This window comes from Asterias amurensis, chromosome 2 (genome assembly GCF_032118995.1).
Source record: "Asterias amurensis chromosome 2, ASM3211899v1".
NCBI lineage: Eukaryota > Metazoa > Echinodermata > Asteroidea > Forcipulatida > Asteriidae > Asterias > Asterias amurensis.
This window is the reverse complement of record NC_092649.1, coordinates 6186991-6197220: the sequence shown is the minus strand read 5'-3', so window position 1 is coordinate 6197220 and position 10230 is coordinate 6186991. Positions and strand designations below refer to the sequence as shown.

At 37.9% G+C, this 10230-nt stretch overlaps 1 protein-coding gene across 2 annotated transcripts in view; it reads right to left on the bottom strand.

Annotated features, from left to right (window-relative positions):
• The window catches only part of LOC139953740 (alpha-aminoadipic semialdehyde synthase, mitochondrial-like), a 45007-nt gene continuing 34777 nt past the window's right edge, over positions 1-10230 (bottom strand). For both annotated transcript variants that reach the window (XM_071953280.1, XM_071953290.1), the window contains 6 exons: positions 8073-8307; positions 6551-6646; positions 6293-6408; positions 4692-4780; positions 3571-3747; positions 1-2967 (listed from right to left, as the gene is read on the bottom strand). In XM_071953280.1, the coding sequence (XP_071809381.1) occupies positions 2852-2967; positions 3571-3747; positions 4692-4780; positions 6293-6408; positions 6551-6646; positions 8073-8307 (829 nt within the window). In that variant the 3' untranslated portion in view covers positions 1-2851. The remainder of the gene's footprint in view (positions 2968-3570; positions 3748-4691; positions 4781-6292; positions 6409-6550; positions 6647-8072; positions 8308-10230) is intronic.

Here is a 10230-nt window from a genome sequence, read left to right as displayed (position 1 = left end):
TGTTTTGAAAAGGTAGCAAAGATAACCCAAGAAAGGTCCTGCCTTATCTTTGGTACCATCCCCAGGAAAAAAAACATGCCCGCTATGCGGCGCTTAATGCTGAAACCAGACACTCTCTGACAAAACTGACTTTCATGTGCTCATCATATAAAAAAAGTATTTCTGAACAGATATAATGTTTAGGACATATTATCACATTGATTTCATGGCAGGTCTTTGACTGTCCAAACCTACACAGATATCACAGAAAAGTGATGCCCGATTTGCTTATTGGTAAATAGTGAAGACTGAAAGCTCCCCAGATAGCTGCAGTATAAAAGAACACTGCAGACAATATTGTTGGGATTTAAAACAAAAGCTGAAAGTAAATACCGCTGTATGAACAATCTTTAAAACCCTGGGAAAATGATCATCTAGTCATTTATACTTGTTCTACACAAAACTCTATTTCAATAACCATGCAGCTTCTATCGCTTATTAGAAATAAATTAATATTACTCCATTGCTATTTCAGCTAAGATGAAGTACATTATTATTCTAAACTAAGAAAATATTGCTTGTAAAAATAATATTTTTGTTTAAAATGTATGTAAGAAATGGTGTTTAAGGTACAACAAAATGTTTTACTTGAGAATGTCAAACTCAAACTTTATCTTATTGAAAAGAAGCAGATAATAGAGTATCTTCATTCATTTACATGAAAGATGCCAGGAACAATCCCTCTCTCTGAATGCTGCTTGTCTCTTTTATACATATATTATAAGTTATCACACAAGCACCAATGGAATACGGAAAAATATATTTTTTTGTATTCCACGAGCGCACGTGTTATAACGTATTTATCTTCCAGTCTCACGTGCACTGCGCAAAGTTTACCAATTCAGAACGTTATTTCGCACACAAAGTTTAGAATGTAACTTTTGCACAGTCTGTATACGGAGCGTGACGCATTGACACTCACAATACGCACTGTGCAATAAAAACACTGGAAGTAGTATAGGTTTTTATACCACCCTCCAGTTTGAGCATCTGATTGGTGGATTCGCGCTTACTGGAAGATAAATAAATTTAAAGGGAAGGTTTGGTAACCTCTTAAAGTACAGCAGCTTTTGATAGTTTATAACATTTTGAGAGTTGTTCCACTTTGAAGTTATGTGGTTGGAAAAAATATCAGGTTTTATCCACAACAAAATGTTGTTGCGTTTTTGGTGTATCACCGAAAATCCGGAGCGTATATGTCCACGCAGGAAGAATAATCCCTATAGGAATACACAATCGAGAAACCCATCTGACAGTAACGTTTCTCAGGTTCAAATTTTGGGGGATAAAAACTTATTATTTTTCCATAACCACAATACTTATACAACAAATGTTTATACTATCAAAAGCTGATGTTTTACTTCTAAACAATAAGTTAGAATTTTTTTTATTGCTGATTCATTTTATTATTGATTACCAAACGTGTCCCTTCTCTTTAAAAACCCTGTGGATATTATTGACTAGTCAGAAAGTATAGGAGGGTGGTTTAAAGTTTCCAAGAATTAATCAAATCATACTTGGGCCGTATCGGAGTTGACAGCTACAACTACGGCTTCAACTGTTGCTAAGGGGTGTTGCTATGGACATCCCATACTTCATCGCATGATGATGCATTGATCCAGCCATAGCCGTTGCTGTAGCCGCTAATTTGGACATGGCTTTAGTCTACATTCTAATAAAACAATTGTGTAGTAAAAATTCAGAGAATAAACAACTACTCTAATGCATACTCTGACCCCGACAACAAATACAAAATGAAAACGATGATTTTTAAGTCAAAATGAAAACAAAATAATTTCAGATGAACAAATTTGTGCTAGAAAAAAAAAATGTCTGTGAGGTCATAAAATACCTTTTCACACCTACTGCATGCTTATAGTTAATCTAAAAACAGGTTTTTATGTACATGATCAGAGTGTTGACACTAATTGCCTGATAAAAAATAACATCTGTGAAATATATTTTGCAGGAAAATACTGTATGTTGAAGCGCCTTATGCATCACTGAGTGACGGATATGTGCGTTATATAACAAGAAGCAACTATTAATAAACCAATAAGTATCCATGGGGACAGAACTGAAACCCAAGATAATCAGAATACCACTTTAAGAAGAAGGAAATTTCAGTTTTGGAACGGTGATAATCTTTATATTAATATTGTGATAATTTAATAACATCCGCTTTTTTATTGTTTCAGTAGTTAATGGATAATGCTTCTGGGAGGCCCTCCCCCCTTAACTTGTACACACTGTTCACAGCTGACACCATTGCATGATGAGCAATGCAAACAAGTCGTAACGTGGTACACTGTGCGACTTGTTTGCATTGTATTGAAGCTCAGATGTCCTTGGTTTTCAGATTGATAAATTACCAGTTGACGCCATCTCATAACTGCTTAGTTGTACACTGTGCGTACTGCAGCTCAGAATTGCTTTGTTTGAGATTGATAAATTACCGATTGACGCCAGTCCATGATTGCTGATGTTAGTAGCAAGTCGCTTAGTGGTACACTTTGCCTACTGCAGCTCGGATGTCCTAGCTCTTGAGATTGATAAACTACCAGTTGACGCCAGCTGATGATGACTGGTGGGAGTAGCAAGTCGCTTTGGTAACTGTGCATACTGCAGCTCAGATTTCCTTGGTTTTCAGATCGTTAAATTACCAGTTGACGCCAGCTCATAAAGGCTGATGTTACAGCCAATTCGATTAGTGGTACACTGTGCCTAGTGACGTTCAGATATCCTTGGTTTTGAGATCGTTAAATTACCAGTTGACACTAGCTCATAATGGCTGATATTGGTAGGACGTCGCTTAGTGGAACACTGTGCGTACTGCAGCTCGGATGTCCTCTGCCTTGAGTCGGTTCAAGATGAGGTGATAGATGTCCTTGGAGAACGGAAGGACCACACCCTTTTGCACGATCTCACCTGAATGGACACAAAGATGAAACATGAGAGTTGAAATTTAAAGAGGTGCGACAATTTATGACAATATCTTTACAAAAAAACACCCAGTGTTTATAAACAAGCAAAAGAGACCTTCAGAAATCACGGAGATCAACTAGCAGAGATGATTAAGATCAAATAGTAGAATTTACTTGAGTTAAATTAAAGGAACAGTGCAGAATTGGTAAGAAGAAAAAAAATTGTCTAAGATCACAGATTTACGTAAAACTTACAGTCTAATGATGATGATATTAGAAAACATCCGTTGAAATATTTTTGTCTTAAATGTCACATTTTCTGAGAAATGAATAAAACTACATGTAATTTCCCTTTTGGAGTTCATCGCTCATCAGCAAGCGTTTTCTTCATTTTTTTTTAAATCAATGACATGCAAAATGTGTAATCGGTTTTCCACTGTTTTTTTGTAGGGGGGCCCAGGTGGAAGACCCATCTCAAACTTGACAGATTTGTCAGTTTATGTATATGTTTGATTACATAAAGTGCCTATTACCCACTGCCAGCAACTGTTTAGTTAGCAAAAACCAATTTTGTTTTCTTCTGTTATGATCCTTTAAGAAAACTCACCCTCCATAATCATCTTGGCCGCGATGGCTGCTGGGTATCCGACCATTTTGGCCATGGCTGAGTGTCCGTAAGCGTCACCATACACCGTCATACTAATCTCCTCAGTGCTGGTGATCTTGTCCGGCCACTCCACGCCGATACGATGCTTCATGATCACAAGATCACGCTCTCCATTCTCTGAAACAACATCAATATTTTCAGTTGCATATCGTCGTCCCAGCCCAAAAACTTAGTATATCCTAAAGTAGTACTTCTGTTATATGCTTGTTTGAAATTACAAAGTTTTTGCACTGAGCTTTTTTCAAATTAGTTTATGGTCTTATAAACAAAAAAACCTGCAGTTTTGTGGACTCTCACACTAAATTAGAGCCCGCAGGGTCACATGCACATAAATACCAAAGCAAATAATAATGATATTGAAGTCTTATATAGCGCACGTATCTACCAAACAAGGTACTCAAGGCGCCGAGTATATACAAACTATCAGAAAGATAGGTTGTTGCAATGATGAATTCTGAGACCCAATTAGTTAGTAATAATAATAATAATAATAATAATAATTAAAATTTATATTGCGCCCCTTACATACAAAATGATCAGAGGAACACTTGTTAAAAAGCACCTTATAAGGGTTTACAAGGTGCTACAGCGCATATAACAGCCACAGCCAGGACCACCGGGGCAAACCCCTTCTTTTTTCGATAAGTGCACTGGGTTCTTTTACATGCCTTACACAACACATGGGACTAAAGGCTTTACGTCCCATCCGAAGGACGAAGCAATGGTTAAATGTCTTGCATAAGGACACAAGTGTCACGGCTGGGGAGTCGAACCCACACTCTGCTGTTCAGAAACACCAGACCAGAGTTTGAATTCGGTGATCTTAACGGCTCGGCCATGACACTTCCGCAATTAACAGACATCATAAGAATACAAAACAGACTAAATGGAGATGGGTTAGACACACTGCCTGAACCACAGACAACAGATGGACAACAAGACTATAAAATGAAGAATCTATGTGAGGGGAGTTACATGTACATGTAATATAAAAAAAGAGCTTCATGACAATTTGGATTCACGCTTACAAGTCCAAACTTAGCATGAGGTTTGATGCTTACCGTAACTCTGTGTATGACTAAGATGTGCTGAGAGAGTTTCAAATATGGAGCCTTGCTTGTTGACTATTGTTTCAGACAGCAAACCTAGCCTGTTGGACAAGATGAAGAAGAAAAAAAATCTATTAATCCAAATGATTATGATTCCCCCTTTATTCGGCTATCAGGCATGCAACTGCAGTTTACCCCCCCCCCCCCAAAAAAAAAAGTATCAGGACTGGACTCAATTTCATAGAGCTGCTAAGCACAGAAATTTGCTTAGCATGAAATTTCTTCCTTGATAAAAACAGGATTACCAAGTGTCCCGTTGTTGCATACTGCTGGTATTTGTATTCTGTTGTTTGATTATCTTGAAATTCACAGGAAATTTGGTTGGAAAATCCTGATTTTATCAAGGCAAAAATGTCATGCTAAGCAATTTAATGTGCTTAGCAGCTCTATGAAATTGGGCCCTGGAAAGACTTTGTTCAGTGTTTATCAAGGCACAGTTTAGAAAAAGAAAACAGCAGACAATCAGCAGGGGCTATACTGAGATTTGCTTACTGCAGAATTCTGTGCTTACAGCTCATTTTTATTTCATTTTGTATTTCTTTGTTTTAATGTACATGTACCTATGTACTGCACCCCCGTACTGTGGTGGTGCAATTTTATGTCTTTTATCTGTGCAGTTTTTATCAATACTTTTACCCTGTAATGCCACATAATCTTTTTTTAAATAAAAATGAATGAATAAATGAATGAATGAATGAAATCAAATGGCGCCGTGAGTGCAGAATTCTGTGGTAAGCAGAACCATGAATAATAACAATAATAATAATAATAATAATAATAATAATAATAATAATAATAATAATAATAATAATAATAATAATAATAATAATAATAATAATAATAATAATAATAATAATAATAACAGTAACAGTAACAGTAACAGTAACAGTAACAGTAACAGTAACAGTAACAGTAACAGTAACAGTAACAGTAACAGTAACAGTAACAGCAACAGCAACAGCAACAGCAACAGTAACAGTAACAGTAACAGTAACAGTAACAGCAACAGCAACAGTAACAGTAACAGTAACAGTAACAGTAACAGTAACAGTAACAGTAATAGTAATAGTAATAATAATAATAATAATCTAAGCATTTATATAGTGTTCTTACACAAAAAAAGGTGCCACAACGCTTTACAACAGAATAACAAGCAATTAAATATTTACAATACATGTACAAAGCAATGAGAAATAAATAATAGCCTAAGAAGCGAAATAAGTTTGGAAAAGGTGTGTTTCTAATGATATATTGAAATCGGAAAGTGAAATAGCATGACGTATTTGATAAGGAAGAGTGTTCCAAAGGCTTGGTGCTGCTGCATAAAAACCTTTGGATGATGAAATGGGAGACTTTGGACTGCTAGGTGGCACCAGACTTACCAAGTAAATTTCCGTTATTTATGTAGTTCTGAGCAGCGATTCCGGCAACAATGGGTTTTACCTAGTAAGTCTGCTGCCACCTAGTGACATCAAGTATCCCATTGAGCCTCAATAATCAACTGAAAAGTAAAATGCCTGTTTAACAATGAAAAATGTATTTGAGTTTCTTACTTTAAGATGGCATCAAGTCTTTCCTCATCCTGGCCAATTTTATCAAACACAATCCTCTCAAGTCTGCTGGATGTCGTCTGTGTGTCGTGTCCGAGAAGTTTACACATCAGCTCATGCTAAAAAGCAAGATAACATCAATAAAGTTCAGGCAGGAAACTTGATTTGTATTGATTTGTGTTGATATGGTAAACAAGCCTTCTCGGTTTTTGCCCCCAAACTTTGGTATGATCTTCCCATCTTCATTTGTGATTAACTCACCCATGTGATGTCCGGTGTTCCTTCTGCTAGCGCTGGATGAGGTTCTGTATCCATCAGACCTAGCATGGGGAATGTGGTGACAGTCTTGCAGAATCCCTGAGTCACAAAACAACAAGGTAAAAGTTAAATCTTATAGGAAATCCAAGTAAACACTGGAATCATTTACAGGCCCTCATCAGGGTGAAGTGACACCACACATGATAATGATAATGATAACTTGTTTCTTATTTGTTCCTTTTTTCTTCTTATGTCATGTATGTCAGCCACCAGACATACAAGGCCTGAAGGCAACTTCAAGGTGTGGGCTATAATCAACTATTTTCTAGGGGCGTTACCACCTACTCTTGGGGCTGAAACAGAGTTACCCCTTTACAGTCCATATAGATGTAGGCTTGGGTGTCATTAATCCGAAGCATGGCTGGTAGAGCAGAAAGCATTACCCACTACCTTCCCAAATTTACGAAGCAATCATGGTTAAGTGTCTTGCTTAAGGACACAAGTGTCACGACCGGAACTCGAACACACACTCTGCTGATCAAACACCACAGCTCGAATCCGGTGCTTTTAACGGCTCGATAATGACACGTTACAAACCGTACATTTAAAGGGTGCACTTATCCATTACAAATGCTCACAGTGCCTACAATAAGTCCTTACAATGAAAACAAATAACTTTAGTGACTTTTTAAAGTCATCCAATGGTTTTTTAGTTGTCTCTTAACTGCTGGTACATGTATGCTGGAGCATGACCTCAACGATGATGGTAAAGAAATCCAGAGACGAGGGGCTGCTGAAGCAAGGGCCCTCTCCCCCCCATGATTAACTAGTTCTTAACTCTACCAGCTTCATATTAGTTAAATATAGAAAGCCGACTCTTCCAGGAACAAAATGTTAGAGATGAAATGATAAATATTCTGGTGCTTAACCGGAAAAAGACTTGTACATGAAGGTCAGCAATAGAATCTTATATAGACTGCTCCAAGTCCGCAGGTGCTGCACGCTGTCTGTGGCTGCGCTGCCATTGCTGGGTCGAGACAGTGCAATTTTTTGTAAATAAAGTTACGGACAAATGATCATCTTTTATTTGCAAGTTTGCAATTTTTTATGCAAATTAAGTGTCTTCCTCAATGATTTTCACACTTTTCCTCACAAAACAGCATGACCCCATTATGTAGCATGTAGTTATTAAATAATTTGACACTAAATAGAAAGTAAACACAGAAATTCTTTTAAAAACTTTGCTGATGTTACACATTTTAGAGACCCTACCGTGCAGTTTCTGCGTCTTTCACACTTAACTCACTTTTTGTCTGCACAGTTTGCAGGATTCAACTTCCATTTAGTTGTAAATACTTATGCCAGGGAAAATGTGTAAATGCTTGAGAACGACACCCATGTCACACAAAAAAGTTTTAAAAGATGCTGATTTTTCCTTGCCGCGATCCCAACACTGACATAGCATCCCATGGCAGGTTGAAGTGCATTGCGGGCATGGGTCCGTAACCAGAATTTCCTCACAAACCTTGTATCTAAGAGTTCCTCTCTGGACCGTATGTGCCGTTGGGATTCCGTAAGCAAAGACATACTGGGTCGAGTCTCGATTGAAGTAACCCTCTAGGTTGAACCCTGGTAAGAAGTTGATCTCCTGGACGTTGGAGTGGTCCATGAGCATGCCTGGTGGGATATAGATCTCTTCACCATGTTTCAGGTACTTGGCGTCACGTGTGACTGCACCGAGGGATGCTACAGCGCTCCAGCTAGTGACAGGATTACAATACATGTAGATAGATCAATTGATAATACTCGCATTGTCTGACCATTCAATATCACCTACTGATTGATAGATGCACACTGCCAGCCTGCAATAACATATGATTTCATGTGATGAATGCATACACATTACACAGTCACCCCTCCTACTGTCTGACTATTCAATATCATCCACTGTACGGTGGTGTTGGGTGATAGATGAACTATACTAGCCTGCAATATGATATCATGTGGTAAATGCATCTACTTAGTACACAGTCAACCCTCCTACTGTCTGACCATTCAACATTATCCACTGTACTATGGTGTTGAGTGATAGATGCACTATACCAGCCTGCAATATGATATTATGTAGTGACTGCATCTACACAGTACACAGTCAACCCTCCTACTGTCTGACCATTCAATATCGTCCACTGTACGATGGTATTGAGTGATAGATGAACTATGCTAGCCTGCAATATGATACCATGTGTTACATGTGAATGCATCTACATAGTACACAGTCAACCCTCCTACTGTCTGACCATTCAATATCATCCACTGTACGATGGTGTTGAGTGATAGATGAACTATGCTAGCCTGCAATATAATACCATGTGGTAAATGCATCTTCATAATACACAGTCAACCCTCCTACTGTCTGACCATTCAATATCATCCACTGTACGATAGTGTTGAGTGATAGATGAACTATACTAGCCTGCAATATGATATCATGTGTTACATGTAAATGCATCTACATAGTACACAGTCAACCCTCCTACTGTCTGACCATTTCAATATCATCCACTGTACGATGGTGTTGAGTGATAGATGAACTATGCTAGCCTGCAATATGATACCATGTGGTAAGTGCATCTACATAGTACACAGTCAACCCTCCTACTGTCTGACCATTCAATATCATTCACTGTACGATGGTGTTGAGTGATAGAGGAACTATGCTAGCCTGCAATATGATACATGTATCATGTGGTGACTGCATCTACACAGTATACAGTCAACCCTCCTACTGTCTGACCATTCAATATCATCCACTGTACGATGGTGTTGAGTGATAGATGAACTATGCTAGCCTGCAATATGATACATGTATCATGTGGTGACTGCATCTACACAGTATACAGTCAACCCTCCTACTGTCTGACCATTCAATATCATCCACTGTACGATGGTGTTGAGTGATAGATGAACTATGCTAGCCTGCAATATGATACCATGTTGTAAATGCATCTACATGTCATAGTCACCCCTCCTACTTTCCTACTATCTGACCATTCACTGTGGGTTTTAAATGATCGATGCACTATGCCAGTCTGCAATATGATATCCTGGGATGAATGCATTGTCAGTACACAGTGCACCGATAGTTCTGTTGAACTTGTGGAGTTGAATGGTTTTGAACTGTTAGTACACACTCACAGGTTAATGCTAGACGTTAAATATACGGCAAAATGTACAGAGAAAAAATAGTTGTGGGATTATTGTTAAAATTCCTGATTTTGTTTCCTTCAAATGTTAAAGATACTGGACACTATTGGTAATTGTCAAAGACCAAAAGACCAGTCTTCTCACTTGGTGTATTGTAACACATGCATAAAAATAACAAACCTGTGAAAATCTGAGCTTAATTGGTCGTCAGAGTTGCGAGATAATAATGAAAGAAAAAAACACCATTGTCACACAAAGTTGTGTGCTTTCAGATGTTTGATTTGGAGACCTCAAATTCTAAATCTGAGGTCTCGAAATCAAGTTCGTGGAAAACTACTTCTTTCTCGAAAACTACTCTACTTCAGAGGGAGCCTTTTCTCACAATATTTTATACTATTAACAGCTCCCCAGATACCAATTAAGGTTTTAAGCTAATAATTATTTTAAGTAACTACCAATAGTGTCCACTGCCTTTA